The 18,175-nt window shown below is 40.6% G+C and overlaps 1 protein-coding gene across 1 annotated transcript in view; it reads left to right on the top strand.

Annotated features, from left to right (window-relative positions):
• The window catches only part of DOCK11 (dedicator of cytokinesis 11), a 280,134-nt gene that overhangs the window by 220,894 nt on the left and 41,065 nt on the right, over window positions 1–18,175 (top strand). The window contains exons 41-43 of the mRNA XM_006872109.1: window positions 2,806–2,943; window positions 8,551–8,733; window positions 12,002–12,115. Coding sequence (XP_006872171.1) covers window positions 2,806–2,943; window positions 8,551–8,733; window positions 12,002–12,115 — 435 coding nt within the window. The remainder of the gene's footprint in view (window positions 1–2,805; window positions 2,944–8,550; window positions 8,734–12,001; window positions 12,116–18,175) is intronic.

Raw genomic sequence — 18,175 nt, 5'->3', positions numbered from 1 at the left:
ATTAAAATGCAACATGAGTTCATCTTTCATCATGCCAATAAATAAGGACATTTGGTCTCGTGACTCCAATTCTGATATTATTATTTAACAAACATTTATATATCTCTGGAGCTCCCGTAGCGTAGTGGTTACGAATCGGGCTGCAAACCACAAGGTCAGCAGTTCGAAACTACGAGCTGTTCCACGGGAGAAATATGAGGCGTTCTCCTCCCATAAAGATTTACAGCCTCAGAAACCCTGTACAGGGTCGCTGTGAGTCAGAACCGACTCCACGGCACGTAACCACCACCACCAGTGTATGTCAGGCACTATCCTAGGTAATTTCCAACTGCTGACCATGAGACTAGCAGCCCGATTTGTAACCAGAGCTCCTTTTAGACCTCAGTAAAGTTGTTAAAAAACACACAACTGAGCACAGTCCTTACAATAGCCCTATATGGTGAGCACTGTTATCATTCCCATTTGAAATCAGGAAAGTGAGACTTTAAGGGAGGTTAATATTTTTTTGTAAGCTGAGACTCACAAGGAGGTTAACATTTTTTGTCTTTTTTCTTTCTATGCTTCTAAGCATAGTATAACATGGACTCTTTAGGCACAGTTGCCTCAATTTGACTTCTCATTCCCCACAGAAGAAAATGCCATGCAGGGATTCCTTTTGTGACTGCCCCATACCATACTTCACATATCATTTTGGTCATTTATAGTTTTAAGGTTTTTCTTTGTTGCTTTTTGTCAAATTGTAACATGATCATTAGCTTCCTGAAGAGTAGGAGGGTAAGGTTGGAAGATAGTACAAGAAACAAGTTTACAATGTAATTGAAGTTATAGTACATTGTAAATTGATGTAGTGTAATCAATGCTTTCTGAATAAAAAGGCTCACAAACCAATAGATATTTTTGTACATCGTCTTTTGTTTCCTTGCACAGGGCATTTAACAGTTTATACAGTCTGTTGAATTGTGATAATTCCTATCATGTCTACTCAACAAAACCAAAATCCTACTGCTGTGGAGTCAATTTGGACTCTGAGTACAACTGTCCCACATAGTGTCTGAGGCTATAAATCTGTATGGAAGCAGACTGCCACATCTTTCTCCTGTAGAGCAACTGGTGGATTTGAGCTACCAATCTTTTGGTTAGCAGCTAACTGCTTTAATCACTGCACCAGAGTTCCTTCTCTCTACTCACAGAGTATTTTGTGAGTTTGGCCCAGGACCGGGCAGTGTTTCATTCTGTTGTGCATAGGGTCACTATGAGTTGGTACCGACTCAATGGCACCTAACAACAACAACAACAACAACAACAACAACAACAGAGAGTTATTTTATCACCAAAAGCATGTCTTCTTTTAAACATATTTTAAAACAAATTAGATGATAGGTTTTTATAATAGAATTGGTATTTCCTTTAACAAAGTCCGGTTTTTTACTGTTTTATTGGGAATTATGTGATAGTTTACATGGGAGAATATTACCTTTACATTCATGCTATCGTATTTCATTTCATTACCATGGTTACAATCCCCTCCATGCATCATCAACCAACCAAAGGGTATATTTTGCAAGCCTGCCTCCCGGTCATCAACACCCAGCCCCTCTCCCTCTCTGCGTTTAGAGTCCCCGGCCACACCATCTCTCCAAGTCATCTCTGCTTCCGTCTCTGGCATCACTGCTTCTCTGGGTAGTGTCCGGCTCTCTGCTCTTCTCCCTTGATGGCCCCAGGTGCCTCCACTCCTAGACTGCAAAGTTAATCACTCCCCTCCTTGATACAAAATGTCTACCTTTACATTTCCAGCCCTCACAATCAATCCTTATAACAGTTATTCACTATTGTATCATAAGAGACCTGTGCACATCTCCTTTCATCAGCCCCGCCTAGACAGATTGGATACTACTAAGTGGAGATTCTACCTTCCTCCATGCCCTCTGGATCTAGGTTCCCTCTTGAAAGCTTGTAAGCCAGTCAATTCTTGCTCCCACCCCTCCCCCCAATTTTGGGTAGCCAATGTCCAGGTTGCCCATCCCTGTCTACTCAGTCAGATGGAGGGGGTGGGAATGATCCTCTCTGTAAAGATTTGTTCTCTCTTTTGAGCTACTGCATCCATAGGTGTAGGTCAGGTTCATCAAATTGTATCCGATTACTCTTTTTTTTCCTCTTCTTTCTTCTTCTAGTTGAGCTCTGATCATCCAGTCATTGAAGCCAGGTCAAGTGGGTATTATCTGCAAGTGTGGATGTTCTTACGCATATGCCCTCTCTTCTTATCAGCTGGACGCCTCACTCTAGGCCTCTTTGAGAAGCAGCATGGGTTGATTAATAGAAAATATTCTTCCTATAGTCATTCTGAAGGTAGCATAATGGTTCAAAGTTGGGTTGTAAGCCACAAGGTCAGCAGTTTGAGTCCACCAGTCAATCCACAGGAAAAAGATGAGGCTTTCTGCTCCGATAAAGATTTACAGCCTCAGAAATCCTATTCCTGGCTCGCAAACAAGTTGGAACAGACTCAACAGTGCTTACAACCACCAACTACCACTGTACTAGTTGTGTGTTTGCCATGTTGCATTCGAAAATTTTTTGTTTTCCTGTTTAGAATGGTGGGATTCCATATTCTAGATGCAGTTTATGGGCTATTTTGAGATTTCCAAATTAAAAGAAGATAAAATTTCTAGTCAAAGCAGTTTATATTTTAGAAACTTCTTGAGTCCTTTGATATCAGTGAAGTTGGTTCTCTCATTATAGCATAAGGGATGAAGGGAAGAAGTAAGCAAAGAATTTGTTTAAAATGTTGTTTTTACCCATGTTTTATAGAGCCAGCTTTTAAATAATGATGGCCACAATCCATTAATGAAAAAAGTGTTTGATATTCACCTGGCTTTTCTTAAGAATGGACAGTCTGAAGTGTCGCTGAAACATGTTTTTGCCTCACTGAGAGCCTTTATTAGTAAGGTAAGAAAAGACACTTTGTATCTGCGAATGGGTTCATTCCAGGACACGAAGGGAGGAAAAGGGAGGAGACACACACAGAGGCTGGGTGTAATGTGATAGCTACAAACCTCAGATAAGGGAATGGTAAATATTGCCTTTGTAGAGACTCATTTGTTAGGACAGAACAACCAAATGCATGAAAAGGCCTGATGTGACTAAAAATATCCGAAAATCAGAAAGTGATGTGCATTTGACCCTGTCATACCTTCCTGTTCTCAGAAAGCTCCCTTGAAGATTACTATTTCCAAATGACCACCATAGCCAAGTGTTTCCTTCTTTGATTTCTCTTAAAGAATTCCGAAGCCAAAGGTTTATAAGCTGTTAGTGCACTCACACACTGTTGCTGCCAAGTGTTGTGGTGTCAGTTCTCACTCAGCGACCCTGTTTAGGGTTTCGGAGGAGTGGCTGGTAGATTTGAACTGACCACTTTGTGGTTAGCAGTCCAGTGCTTTTCCTACAGCACCACACCAGGACTCTGCACTCTTGCATACTCATCTTGAAAGAAGGAATCCAGTTTTATGACTTCAGAGCCTTGTGTGATATCTTGCCAATGGTAGGTGCTCAATACATATTCAATGAATGAATCCTTCCTTTTTATGTTCATTGTACCTAAGGGTCCTAAGCTTTCAAACTACTTAACCTCATTTCAACAGGAACCTCAAACTTGGCTTTGAGGAATAAATATGACTAAAACAGCAAAGATCTGTTTCTTATAACTTGCAAACTTAAGAATGACAATAATGAACCAAGACAGAGTTGAGATTATGGAAAGGCACAGTCTAGGCCTTCCACTCTGCTATGTAGAACCCTAGCACAACATATTCAATTAATTGATTTGTTTCCTTGGCCAAGTAAGCATGGAGAACTTCTCTGTCACCATTATTTATATGGTTGTTGTTGTTAGATGCCATCAAGTCAGTACTGACTCATAATGACCCTATCTATGCACAAAAGAACGAAACACTGCCCGGTCCTGTGCCGACCTCACAATCATTGCTACACAGGAGCCCATTACTGCTGCCATGTGTCAGTCCATCTCGTTGGGGATCTTCCTTTTTTTCTTTGACTGTCCACTTTACCAGGCATGATGTCCTTCTTCAGGGACTGGTCCCTCCTGATAATATGTCTGAAGTATGAGAGACAAAGTCTGGTTATCTTAGCTTCCAAGGAGCATTCTGGCCTTTCAACACAGATTGGTTTGTTCTTTCGGAAATCCATGGTGTTTTTAATATTCTCCTCAACACCATAAGTCAATTGCATCAATTCTCCTATGGTCTTCCTTATTCACTGTCGAACTTTCACATGCAAATGAGGTTATTTAAAATACTATGGCTTGGGTCAGGTGCATTTTAGTCCTCAAAACAGTATCTATGCTCTTGAACACTTTAAAGAGGTCTTGGGCAGCAGATTTAATATTTCCCTAGGAGTCCTGGTGTGGCGCTGTGGGTTAATGCACTAGATTGCAAAGTTGGTTTGAACTGCAAGGTCCAACACTATACAGGGTCGCTATGGGTCAGTACTGACTCCACAGCACTTAACTACAACAACAAAGGGCCTTTAATCCAGTAGAGGGAGACAGGCGCATGCACACACACACACACACACACACACACACACACACACATATGCGCTCAGGTACCTTTATGATAAAAGTCTGTACAGAGAACCGAGAGTGGCAGGAGGAGGGGGGAAATGTTCTAACTTAGCCACAATTCCATAAAGCTTACCTTGAATGTGAAAAGTGAGTAGGTATAGATAATAGAGGAATCAACTTGAAGAAAGTCATGTCATGGCAATGTGGCCCATTCAGCAACTCAAGTCTTTCTGTAGCTTGCAGCCAAGCTTTAGTATGGATTCAGCAATTGCTAGAGACCAAAGAGGTAAATGAGGACAGATCATCGTTACTCATATTAGGAGGTGGGCTTCCTCATTTAAGCATCAGGGAGCCATGGGACAATCTTCAGCAGGGAAGCAACACAATTTCTTTGCTGTTAAGAGAGATTGAAGTGGTTATGGGGATAGAAAAGTGGTGTGGAGCATAGATTGAGGGCAAGACTAAAGGCAGGGAGACCAGTAAGAAGGCTAGTTGTAATCAACGAAATGAGAGGACCTGCAAGAAGTAGTGACAGAGGAGATGTGATAGACAGTTAAAAGCAGGTAACACAACATGTTGATCGTCAATTCAGTCATTGAACTTTGCATCAGGTGAGAGTTAATGCTGAATATAGAGAAAAAACAGGGGTAAAAGTTAACGAGTTATGTTTTATGGGCCTATTGAATTTAAGGTGCCTTATAGTCCTGATGTGGCACTGTAGGATAAAGCACTGGACCATCAGGTCAGTTTGAACCAAAAGGTCAGGGATTCAAACTCATCAGCCACTCCTTAGAAACCTTATACAGGGTCGCAATGAGCTGGAAGTGACTCCATGGCACTTACCCACAACAACAATACAGAAGCCCTGGTTAAGCGTTGGACTGCTAACTGCAAAGTCGGCAGTTTGAGACTCCAAGAAATATGATACTCTGCTCCCATGAAGATTTACAGTCTCAGAAACTTTACGGAGTAGTTCTACACTGCCCTGTAGGGTCTCTGTGAGTCAGATTCAACTCTGTGTTTTGTTTTTGTTGATAAGACATTCAGTAAGAGTTGTTAGGATAGGCAACTGGATATACAGGTATTTGTTCTAGGAGGAGAGAGATGGAGTACTAGATTTAGAGTCAGTGTCCATTCTTCTATATTTTTAGAGCACCTATCACTTTCAGCAAGCAAGGTTGTATCATCTGCATATCGCAAGTTGTTAATGAGTCTTCCTCCAATCCTGATGCCACGCTTTTCTCCATAGAACCCAGTTTCTCGGATCATTTGCTCAGCATACAGGTTGAATAAGTATAGTGAAAGAATACAACCCTGTCACACACCTTTCTTAATTTCAAACCATTCAGTGTTCCCATGTTCTGTTCCAACAACTGGGTCTTAGTCCATGTACAGATTCCTCATGAGTACAATTAAGTGTTCCGGAATACTCATACTTTGCAATGTTGTCCATAGCTTGTCATGATCCACACAATCGACTTAAAACATTTCCTGATGAAGATTAAAGAACACAGCCTTCGGTATGGATTGAATCTCATTGTAAAGAAAACAAACATCCTCACCACTAGACCAATAAACAACATTCTTATCAACGGAGAAAAGATGGACGTTGTCAAGGACTTCATTCTTCTTGGATCAACTATCAACACTCATCGAATCAGCAGTCAAGAAATCAAACGATGTATTGCATTAGGCAAATCTGCTGTACAACACCGTTTTGAAGTGTTGAAGAGCAAAGATGTTAGCTTGAGGACTAAGGTGCGCCTGACCCATGGTATTTTCAGTAACCTCGTATGCATATGAAAGCTGGCCAGTGAATAAGGAAGACCGTATGAGAACTGATGCTTTTGAGTTATGGTTTTGGAGGAGAATATTGAAAGTGCCATGGGCTGCCAAAAGAACCAACAGATGTGTGTTGGAAGAAGTGTAGCCAGAGTGCTCCTTGGAGGCCAGGATGGCCATACTTCATCTGTCATACTTCGGACATATTGTCAGGAGGGACCAATAACTGGAAAAGGATATCATGTTTGATAAGGTGGAGGGTCAGAGAAAAAAAGGAAGACCCCCAGCAATATGGATTGGCCAAGTGGCAGTATCAGTGGGCTGAAATGTGGCAACAATAGTGTTTCATGCTGCTGTGCATAGGGTCGCTATGAGTCAGTACCGACTCGATGTCACCTAACAACAACATCAGGCACTGTGCTAGGTCCTGGATATACACTTGTGAAGATAGAAAACAAGCATAGTCTCTGCCCTCATGAAACTTTCAGTCTAGTAGGAGGGGAGAGACAAAAAAGCAAGAATATATTTAGTAATTATGTTAAAGTCTAGGAAATAAACAGGGTGCTGAGGTAGAGTAGGATGATTTGTGAGCGGTACATTAGATAGGTTTCTCATGGTAACTCTGAGACCTGGAATATGAAAAGGGAACAGCCTTGGAGAGGGGATGGGAAAGTATTCTAGGGAGAGGGCCATTCCTATGCAAAGTTGAGAAAGAACTTGGCTTTGTCAGGGAGCCTGTGAGCTAGAGACATATATAAATAAGTGGCTGTTGCAACCATAGAGATGGTTTCATTTCTCTTGAAGAATGTGTCTGAAGCTCAAGAGTACAACCTTAGGGAAAAGCCACATAGAAGGGTCTGAAAGTGGAATCTGGGAGCAAATATGAAGGAGTAGTCAAATAGGTAGGAAAAAAGACAAGAAGGAAAGAATACGGAAGCCAAGGATGAAACAGGAGTTTCAACATTATCATGACTGCATGGAGTGGTCAAATAAAAGTGGAAAAGAGTCCATTGAAATTGACCATTAGCGAGCCATTGTCTTCTTAAATGCGGTAGCTAAAGGACTTACTGTACTATAGTGCTTTAACTACAGTACAGCTGCCTTTCATGTCCATTTTATTTTCACACAAGAGTGTCTTGCTCAGCAAGTTTTAGTGTAATCTGGTGAGGCTTTTGATGAGAGCTCTCCCAATTGTCTATCAGGAACATGCATTAAGTGCATGGTGTTGCTCTTGGTATTAAGGTGTAAAATAAAGAGAAGACAGATTCCTGTAAGTGAGCTTAAATTCCAGTTTCCCAAGAAATAATTTTGAAAGGATGTCTAGCTTCACACTTACTGGAAAATATCCATTGTGTAAGCAGAAGCAACTTGCTACTTGCCTAGACCTGTAAGCATGGCAGAAACTTGTCTCTGTTATATATATCATTTAATCTCCCACAAAGCACACTAAATATATTCTCAAAGTAACCCATCAGTCAGTTGTTTTAAGGAGTGTTGTTGTTAAGTGCTGTTGAGTCAGTTCTGACTTACAGCAATGCTGTATAGGGTTTCTAAAGGAGTGGCTGGTGAGTTTGAACTGCCAACCTTGGGATTAGCACTTTAGTGTTTATTTTATAACACCACACCTGGACTCCCTGTTTTGTATTCTTTCTATGCCAAAATTAATGCCATTTGTGAGTAAAAGGTGTGTGTCAGTGTGTTTGTGTATCCGCTTCATCTATACTCCTTTTGATCAACTTCACTTGCTGAGCAGATTCCAGCTTCATTTTCTCAGCACTTGCAAGTTCATAAGGAACTACTTAAATAGAAAGCAACAGAGGATATGCATTGTAAATTGTCCTTCTCATTCTTAAGGCCCAGTTCAGTACCCACCATTTATTCTTTCAGTCATTTATTATTTTAGTCATTCATTTGTTGGACACATATTATTGAGACCATCTTAACCTCTTCTCAAATCTACAGTCATACCTCACATTATTATACTGACTTGTATACACTCTTGAAATGTTTTGTCGTGTTCTGTTGCATGCTGGTCTTCTGTTTTTTTTTTTAACTAGCTCATGCTCTCTTGAGAACTCTTGTGTTGGTTTTGTACCTTCAAAGCAGCCAGAACTATTTGGGGGATTTGATACTTGATTACTTTTCTAATTGGGCTTTCAGATATACTTATTTATGTTTTCCCTGGTCTTTAGTTTCCCTCAGCCTTTTTCAAAGGACGGGTAAATATGTGTGCTGCATTTTGCTATGAAGTTTTAAAATGCTGCACCTCGAAGATTAGCTCAACCAGGAATGAAGCATCTGCCCTTTTGTATCTTTTGATGAGAAACAACTTTGAGTATACCAAAAGGAAAACCTTTTTGAGGACACACCTACAGGTCAGTGAAAATCAAGGCACCTCTTCTCTTTTCTTTTCAATTTTAACCTCTTAAACTAGTGGTTACGAATTGGGCTGCAAACCTCAGGGTCAGCAGTTCGAAGCTATCAGCTGTTCTGCGGGAGGAAGATGAGGCTTTACAGCCTCGGAAACCCTGTACAGGGTCGCTATGAGTCAGAACCAACTCCATGGCACATAACAACAACAATCAAGATCTAGAGCTGTCCTGTCAAAGGAGGTAGCCATTAGCCATATGTGGCTATTTAGGACTTGAAATGTGAATAGTCTGAATAGAGACCTTCTATGAATGTAAAATTAATGAATTAATAAAAGGAGCTAACTGAAAAGGTGTGCTTTTCCAACCCTCCAGCTAATCCATGGGAGGAAGTTGAGGTAGTCAGCTACCATAAAGATTTACAACCTCAGATACCCAAGGGGGCAGTTCTACTCGGCCTCATAGGGCTGCTATCAGTTGGCATTATTTCCATAGCAACTGGATCTGGTTTTTTTGAATTGTAAGATATGCAACGGCTTTTGGAGCTTTGTTGTTGTTGCTGTGTACCACTGAGTTCAACTCATAGCAACCCCTAAATAGTGTTTCCAAGGAATTCCTGACCTTCCTGTTAGCATCTGGTGCTTATCCTGTTGTTGTTGTTAAGTGTTGTTAAGTGCCGTCGAGTCGGTTCTGACCCATAGTGACCCTGTACAGGGTTTCCAAGGCTGTAAATCTTTACAGGAGCAGAAAGCCTCCTCTTTCTCCCACGGAGCAGCTGGTAGTTTCGAACTGCTGACCTTGCGGTTCACAGCCCGATTCGTAACCACTACACTACCAGAGCTCCTACAGCACCACAGTAGAATTCCAGTGGCTTTAATACCCCACCCCACCCCCCCACACACAAAGTAAAACATCTCAATTGTTTGATGTTGATTATATATTGAAATGATATTTTGGATATATTGTTGTTGTGTGCCATTGAGTTAGTTCCCACTCATAGTGACCTTGTATAGGGTTTCCAAGGAGTCATTGGTGAATTTGAACCATCAACCTTGCAGTTCAAACCGACCTTGCAGTCCAGTGCTTATCCTACAGCGCCTAAGTAAAATATATTATTAATATTCATTTCACTGGTGTTTTTCCTTTTTAAGCTGGCTGCTAGACAGCGTACTGCTCTGGATCATAGGTTAAGAATGTAGACTCTTGTTCAGATTCCAGGTCTCCTTCAGATTCACCACACCATGTGACCCTGAGCAAGTTAGCAGCTCAGTGCCTTGTTTTCATACGTAAAGTAGGAGTCATATTAGTACCTACCTCAGAGTTTTTATGAAGAATTAAATGAGATGACAGTAGCAAATACTTGCTAGCTATCAGCGTGGCGCTGTAGTTGCAGCACTGGACTGCTCACCTCAAGGTCAGTAGTTCAAACCCACCAGCCGCTCCTCAGAAACTTTATACAGGGTTACTATGATCGGAAGCAACTCAATGGCACTTAACTATAACAACAACAGATAAAAAAAGTTGAAGGAAATAAGATTTGCGATTTCATGTTCCGGTATGTTCAATTATTTTAAAATGAGAATTTGAAATAGTGGAAAATACGGACTTTGGAATCAGACCTACCTAGGCTTGAATTCTAGCTCAACTCTGCACTTGCTCTGTGATCCTAGGCAAGCTACTCAATCCATCCGAACCACTTCTTAGCTATGAGACCAAGTAGATTAACCGTTCATAGTTATCATAAGGATTACATATAACGGGTTTTAAAAAAATTGTTGAAAATATAGTTGAATGGATGTGTGTTGTATATATTTTCACCAAAAACATGTAAAAATTTAAAAAGAAAATCGAAGTGTTTCTAGTAGTACCTGGAACAGATACTTTTTATATGGTGGTACTTGTAAAGTGCTGTTGAGGTTCAGTCAGTTCTGACTCTTAGTGAGTTCATATCAAAATCTCCGGGTTTTTTGAGTGCTTATTTGATTAAACAGCTCTGAATGAAACCACAATTAGGACTTCCTGGCTCCATAGATCTAATATGAGAAATTCTTGATTTATATCTTCACTGCCATGATCTATCTTGTTGGGCTAGGTTATTGAAGATTGAGTCATTAATGGGAAAACCCTGTAAGCAACTTTTAAAGAATGCCTTCATTAATATGAAAATCTGATAGAAATGTATGCCTCCTGTAAAGATCTGCTACCTAGTTATTTCTGGATACCAGGGGTCTACATTACACATGAGGTCTTTATCTAGTTCCTTTAATATGAGATGTCATTTGAATGCCATCTTTCCCAAGAACCTTTCTCCAGTTATCATGCCCAGTACACCTGAAATTCTCCATTAGGGCTCATGCTTCTCTGGGTTACAGATCAGTTCTCTCTGTAAATTATAAATGAATGAAACAATATGTCAATACGAGATGACTTAGAACTAGACGTGACACATAGCAAATGTTCAACAGCTGTTAGTCTTGATAAGTATGATCTCTTTAATCCTAATGACAACACTGTAAAGTAAAATTTATCATTCTCATTTCACAAATGAAGAAGGTGAGGCACAGAAAGGTTAAGGAACTTAGCCAAAGCCACAGTTTGGTTTTGTGAATGTGGGATAAAACCAAGATTTGAATTTAACCCAGTGTGACTCCAAAGCCTGCACTCCTAAGTACTACTATGTAAGACTAACTGCCCAGCTCAATCAGGGGTTATGAATCCAGCCATTAACATACCTTAGCCCCGATGGTTTAGGCATTCATCCAGGAGGGCTCTGAGAGATTAAAAAGTACCATCAAACGCCATTGCATGAGCTACTGTCTAAACTAGGTAGGCCCTGGTCAAGAAGAAAGAAGCCCTGAGGTGTGCTGGATTTGGGATTTAGCATATTAAAACAGACTGGTGGAAAGGAGTGGGAAACCAACTGAGAAAAAGATCATTTGTTCCCAGCTTGGCCCCTGGCTAAGCAAACATATTCAAAATAGCATCCTGACTGCTTCTGGTCACTATTGTTATGAAAAGCAGTTTCAAATCTAGCTGTATTAGGAATTTTGAAAAACTATTTACATGTAGCCAAGAAAGCTCCCCCCAAAAGTTGAAATTGTAACCTTTGAAGTTATTTGAGTGGAAAACTGTTTACAGTTAGCCCTCATGGGTGAGAAAAATAGGAACTGTAATAGAATCTTTTGAAGTACTTCTTATGAGTGCTTATGTGCTTGTACAATGGTGAAAATTTGTCAAAGCTACTGAAAAAAACTTGTTTGCTTCTTCCCTACAGATAATAATTGCTGTGAGCCAGCTGATAGCTGATGTAGCACTGAGTGGAGGATCAAGATTTCAGGAGTCTTTGTTCATTATCAATAATTTTGCCAATAGTGACAGACCTATGAAGGTACGTGCTTACTTTAAGTGATAAGTTAAAACCATCTTCATGATCTGAGACATTTACAGTTCCTAGAGTTAAATTGTCATTGGATTCTCAACTGTTGATCGTATAGAGTGCCAAGAATGTGAAATCCAGGAGTTCAGAGCTTTGTCTTAAATGCTGGTATAGCTTTAGAACCTAGAGTACTGCTTGGTACATAGCAAATGTTCAGGATGAGTTGGATAAATGAATGGACGAGTTTACTGTGAATATGTAGAGCCCTGGTGGTGCTAAGGTTAAATGCTCAACTGATAACTGAAAAGCTGGAGGTGCGAACCCACTCAGTGGCTCCATGGGAGAAGGACCTGACAATCTGCTCCCATAAAGATTCAGCCAGTATTGGGAAACTCAACTACAGAAAGCTTGTAAACCCATCTTCATCCTACAACTGATTGGAATACCAAAGAGGGGTTCTAGAACTTACCCAGTGAAATAAGCTTCTTACGGTGCTCTTGTAGTTTATAGGACCTCGGGCCCCATCCAGAACATTCTGATGTGGGACATTCCCACTAGAAAGGACAAGCAGACCAGCCCAGAGAGGCTCGAGATACTTCTTGAAAGACAGACCAGTAGGAAAAACAAAAACAAAAATGTCAAGTCTTTTTGGCTACTATAAGAACAAGCAAGCTCTTTGCTGGGAAGTCATCAAGGCCCTTAAGGACAAACTCCCCTCCAAAACACCCTCCTCTAAGACTGAAACTCAAAGGGAACACAAGAGCAGGCTTGTAAGCTTGCTAGAGCCCACATTGGTCTACGTGTGAGTAGAAGTGGGGGGAAGGCAGCAATGAAGATATGGGCTGAGTTCGACCACATTGCATAGACTCCCGTTGACCTGGACATGTGAGAAAGGGCTGGTTGGTCCAAAGTGTGGTGAGACCTGGGGACTCCTGAGCCCATGGACAAGGACATAGCCATGGAGGGCTAGAGCTGAGAGCCAAGCTGATATGATGTGAGGGGAGACACACAAGAACACCCAAACTTGCAGATAGTAACTATTTGACCTATCTTTGATGGCTTAATGACCAGAGCTCAACTAGAGGAAGATAAAAAAATTTCATAAAGGAAGCAAGTGGAAATCGCTACAATTTTATTAACTTGATCTATACTTATGAATGTAGTAGCTCAAAATACCAACCGAGAGGGAAGGAGTCTTCACATCAAGGATCAAACCTAGCCCCTCAGTATACAGGGTTGACAGGAGCAGGCAATTTAGACATTGGCTACCTAAAATGGGGGGCTATAAAGGAGCTCTGGTAGCGTAGTGGTTACGAATCGGGCTGTGAACCGCAAGGTCAGCAGTTCAAAACTACCAGCTGTTCCGTGGGAGAAAGATGAGGCTTTTTGCTCCCGTAAAGATTTACAGTCTTGGAAACCCTGTCCAGGGTCGCTATGAGTCGGAACAGACTCCATGGCACATAACAACAACAATAAAGGCACAAAGTGACTGGCTTACAAGTTTTCAAGAGGGAGTTTAGTTTAATAGTGTGCAGGAGAAGGTAGAGTCCCCACTGAATAGTTTTCATCTTGTCTAGATAAGTCTGGTGAAAGGAGATGGGGATAAGATTCTTATAATTAAATGGTGAGAAATGTTATGACTAACTGTGATTGTCACAACTGTAAAGGTAGAAGTTTTGTAACAAAAAGGGGGGAGTTGTTAATCTTACATTCCAGGAACAGAGGACCCTAGGACCATCAAGAATCCAGAGAAGCAATGACATCAGAGATGGAGGCAGAGATGATGGCATGGAGAGAGAGAGAAAGAGAGCAGCTGAGGAACTCTAGACTCATGGAAAGAGAAAGGCTATGTGCTGGCGGCCAGAAGACAGGCTTGTAGAATGTGCCTTATTGTTGTTTAAATGATTATATATTTTTTTAAAAAAGATTATAGCTTAGAGAACACTATGGGACAATGTGCTCTGTCATACGGAGTAACTGAGTCAAAATCAACTCAACAGCACCTAACAACAACTACCCAATTGTAGCGACTAAGTTCCAAGTTTTTCTGGGATTGATTTTTTTTAACTTGCTCAGAAAATCAATGAGTCCTTTCTTTTTTTTAACAGTCATTATCATCTATAATATTAGCTAATTAAGCACTGAGTTTGGAATTTCACAAACTCTCAGTTTTTAGAGCAGCTGCCAGCTGCCTTGGCATTCTGAGTTACAAGAATCATCTGTTAACTGATTTTGGCTTGCCATAAATACTTATTGCCAAGTCCAAGTCCAGGGCTGGCATTCTTAGGGATCAGTTGGCTGAGGTTAAGGCTGATGCCAAGCCCAGGGCTCTGATCATTCCTCTTTCTTACTTACATACTTAAAATCAATAGCATTATAAAATTCTGTATGTTACTTCCTTAACAACAAATGCAGGTTTTAATCTTCAGTGAGTGATACATGTGAGGGAGGGAAGAAGAATCCTTCATTGGCTGAGGAGTTTTCCTCCCAGAGGAATCATCCCCATTCTTGGGAAAGGTCATCTTCCAGCGTAATTTGACAATAATGTGTAAAATCTGCAGGGAAAAAAAGCTCACAGTCACACCATATTTGATAGTTGAGACATGTAGAGTTTGTGCACAAAAAAATCTTCCCATAGGAACATTGCTCAGGCTGAGGGAGAAAAAAGCCGAACACTGAGTAGTGCCAGCTGCTCTCAGGCTGGGAAAGTTTGCTTTTCAGCCAGTTCTACTGGTTCCCTAGGAGATCACTAACTAAACCCCATGAGCATGTTGTTGTTCAGTGCCTTCGAGTCAGGTTCCAACTCATAGCAGCCCTACGTACAACAGAATGGCCTGGTCCTGCACCATCCTCACAATCATCCTGTGTTTGAACCCATTATTGCAGTCATTGTGTTAACCCATCTCCTTAAGAGACTTCCTCTGTTTCACTGACTTTCTGCTTTAATAAGCATGATGTCCTTCTGCAGGGATTGCTTCTTCCTGATAGCATGTCCAAAGTATGAAAAATGAAGTCTCGCCATTCTCATTTCTAAGGAGCACCTGACTGTATTTCTTCCAAAACAGATTTGTTTGTTCTTCTGGCAGTCTGTGGCATATTCAATATTCTTCACTAACACCTTTATTCAAAGACATCAATTCTCCTTTGGTCTCATTATTTATTGTCCAGCTTTCACATATAGAGGAGGTCATTGAAAATACCATGGCTTGGGTCAGGCACACCTTAGTCCTTAACTGACATCTTTTCAGTTTTTTTTTTGGTTTTTTTTGTTGTTGTTGTTGTTTTGTTTTTCTTTCGGTGTTTAACATTTTAAAGAAGTCTTGCAGCAGATTTCCCAATATTCATCATTTGATTTCCTGTCCAAATAAAATGAAATCCCTGACAGCTTCAGTCTTTTCTCTGTTTATCCTGGTGTTCCTTATTGGTCCAGTTGTGAGGACCTTTTTTTTTTCCCCTTTATATTGAGGTGTAGTCCATATTGAAGGTTATAGTCTTTGATCCTCATCAGTAAGTGCTTCAATTTCTCTTTACTTTCAGCAGCAAAGTTGTGCCATCTGAATATCACAGATTGTTAACGAGTCTTCCTCTAGTCTTGCTCCAGTCTTGATGCCTCATTCTTCCTCTTTCAGTTTCTGGGATTCTTTGCCCAGCGTATAAATTAAGGTGAAAGAATACAACACAATGCTTACAGACACCTTACCTGATTTTAAACCACATAATATATCCCTTGAACCGACTCCACAGCACATAACAACAACAACAACAGTATACCCCTTTGTGCTGTCCTAAGGACAGCCTATGTACAGATTCCACATGAGGACAGTTAAGTGTTCTAAAATTCCCATCCTTCACATTGTTGTCCATAGCTTGTCATGAGCCACACAGTCATATGCCTTTGCATAGTCAATAAAACACAGAAAAACATCTTTCTGGTATTCTCTACTTTCAGCCAAGATCCATATGACTTGGCTGACAGATACGATCTCTCTCATTCTGGCTTGAATTTCTGGCAGCTCCCTGTCAATGTATTGCTACAACCAGTTTTTAGTTATGTTCAGCAAAAAATTAACTTGTGTGTGATATTAATAATTTTGTTCAATAGTTTCTTTATTCTTTTCGGTCACCTTTCTTTGGGAAGGGCATAAATATGGATCTCTTCCAGTCGGCTGGCCAAGTAGCTGTCTTCCAAATTTCTTAGCACAGACAAGTGAGTGCGTCCAGTGCTGCATCAATTTGTTAAGACATTTCAACTGGTCTTCTGTCAATTCCCGCAGCCCTTTTTTTTTCTAAATCAACACCTTCAGTCCATCTTAGACGTCTTCCTTCAATACCATTTGTTCTTAATCATATGTTACCTCTTGAAATGTTTGAATATTCACCAATTCTTTTTGGTGTATTGATTCTGTGTGTTCCTTCCATCTTTTTGTGTGTGTGTGTGTGTGTGTGTGTGTGTGTGAACTGAGTGATAGTTTATATGGGAGAACATTGGCTTTATACCATCATTTCATTGCAATGATTTACAATCTCCTCTGTGCATCATCATCCAACAGTATTTGCTTCCATTCCCTCTGTTTTATTTTTTTTTTTGGGGGGGGGCAGGAAGGGGTGGGGAGAGGTACACAAAAACACTCAGGAATATATAATAATTTAAACCACCAAAGGGCATATTCTGAAAGCCTATCCCCTGGCCGCCAGCATTCAGTCCCTCTCTTTCCATGATTCTAGAGTCCTCAGCTGCTCCCTGTCTCCATATCCTCATCTCTGCTTCTATCTCTGGTGTCGCTGCTTCTCTGGATAGGGTCCCACATTCCACTTGTGCTCTTCTCCCTTGATGGTCCTAGGGTCCTCTGTTTCTGGACTGTAACATTAACTACTCCCCCGATTTTGTTATAAAACTTGTACCTTTACAGTTGTGACAGTCACAATTAGTCATGATAACAATGAATCACTATTGAATTATAAGAATCTTGTCCCCATCTCTTTTCACCAGACCCATCTAGACAAGATGAAAACTCTTCAGTGGGGATGCTTTCTTCCCCTCCCAAACTCTTAAACTAATCTCCCTCTTGAAACCTTGTAAGCCAGTCATTTTGTGCCTTTATAGTCCCCTCATTTTAGGTAGCCAATGTCTAAGTTGCCCGTTCCTATCTACCCTGTATACAGAGGGGATAGCATTGAAACTTGATGTGAAGATTCCATCCCTTTCTGTTGGTATTTTCAGTGACAACATCTATGAGTATAGGTAAAGTTCATCAAATCGTAGCAATTTACCTTCATTTCCCTTATCAATTTTTTTTTCTCTTATCTTCCTCTAGTCAAGTTCTGATTATCAAGCCATCAAGGCAAGGTCAAATGGGTACTATCTGCAAGTTTAGGTGTTCTTGTATGTCTCCACTCACTTTATATCAGCTGGATGCTTCACGCTCAGCTCTAGCCCTCCATGACTACTTCCGTCTTCTTTTTGTTTTGTTTTTAATGTTTTATTGTGAATTATATGATAGTTTACATGGGAGATCATTAGTTTTACATTCATTCTATCGTGTATCGTTTCATTGCCATGGTTACAATCCCCTCCATGCATCTCCATCTCCTTTTGATGCTTCCTGCATCATTCAATATTTTGCCCATAGAATCCTTTAATACTACAACCTGAGACTTGAATTTTTTATTCAGTTCTTTCAGCTTGAGAAATGTTGAGCGTGTTCTTCTCTTTTGGTTTTCAAGCTCCAGGTATTTGCACATTTCAGTGTAATACTTTATTTGGCTTCTTCTTGAGCATCCCTTTGAAATCTTCTGCTCAACTCTTTAGCTTTCTCATTCTTCCATTCACTTTGGCTATTCTATTGTCAAGAGCAAACTTTGGAGTCTCCATTTTGTTCTGTTCTTTTGTTTTCTTCATAAATGATGTCCTTGATGCCATCCCACAACTTGTCTGGTCTTCAGTCACGAGTATCAATGCCTTCAATTTATCCTTGAGATGTTTTCTAAAATCAGATATGATATACTCAAGATTGTACTTTGGGCTCTTCTTCTGTGCTGCCTAAGGAGGAGGCAGCCATCTTATCAGGCATC

Source organism: Chrysochloris asiatica, unplaced genomic scaffold, assembly GCF_000296735.1.
Source record: "Chrysochloris asiatica unplaced genomic scaffold, ChrAsi1.0 scaffold00183, whole genome shotgun sequence".
NCBI classification, from domain to species: domain Eukaryota; kingdom Metazoa; phylum Chordata; class Mammalia; order Afrosoricida; family Chrysochloridae; genus Chrysochloris; species Chrysochloris asiatica.
This window is presented reverse-complemented; position numbering and strand designations above follow the sequence as displayed.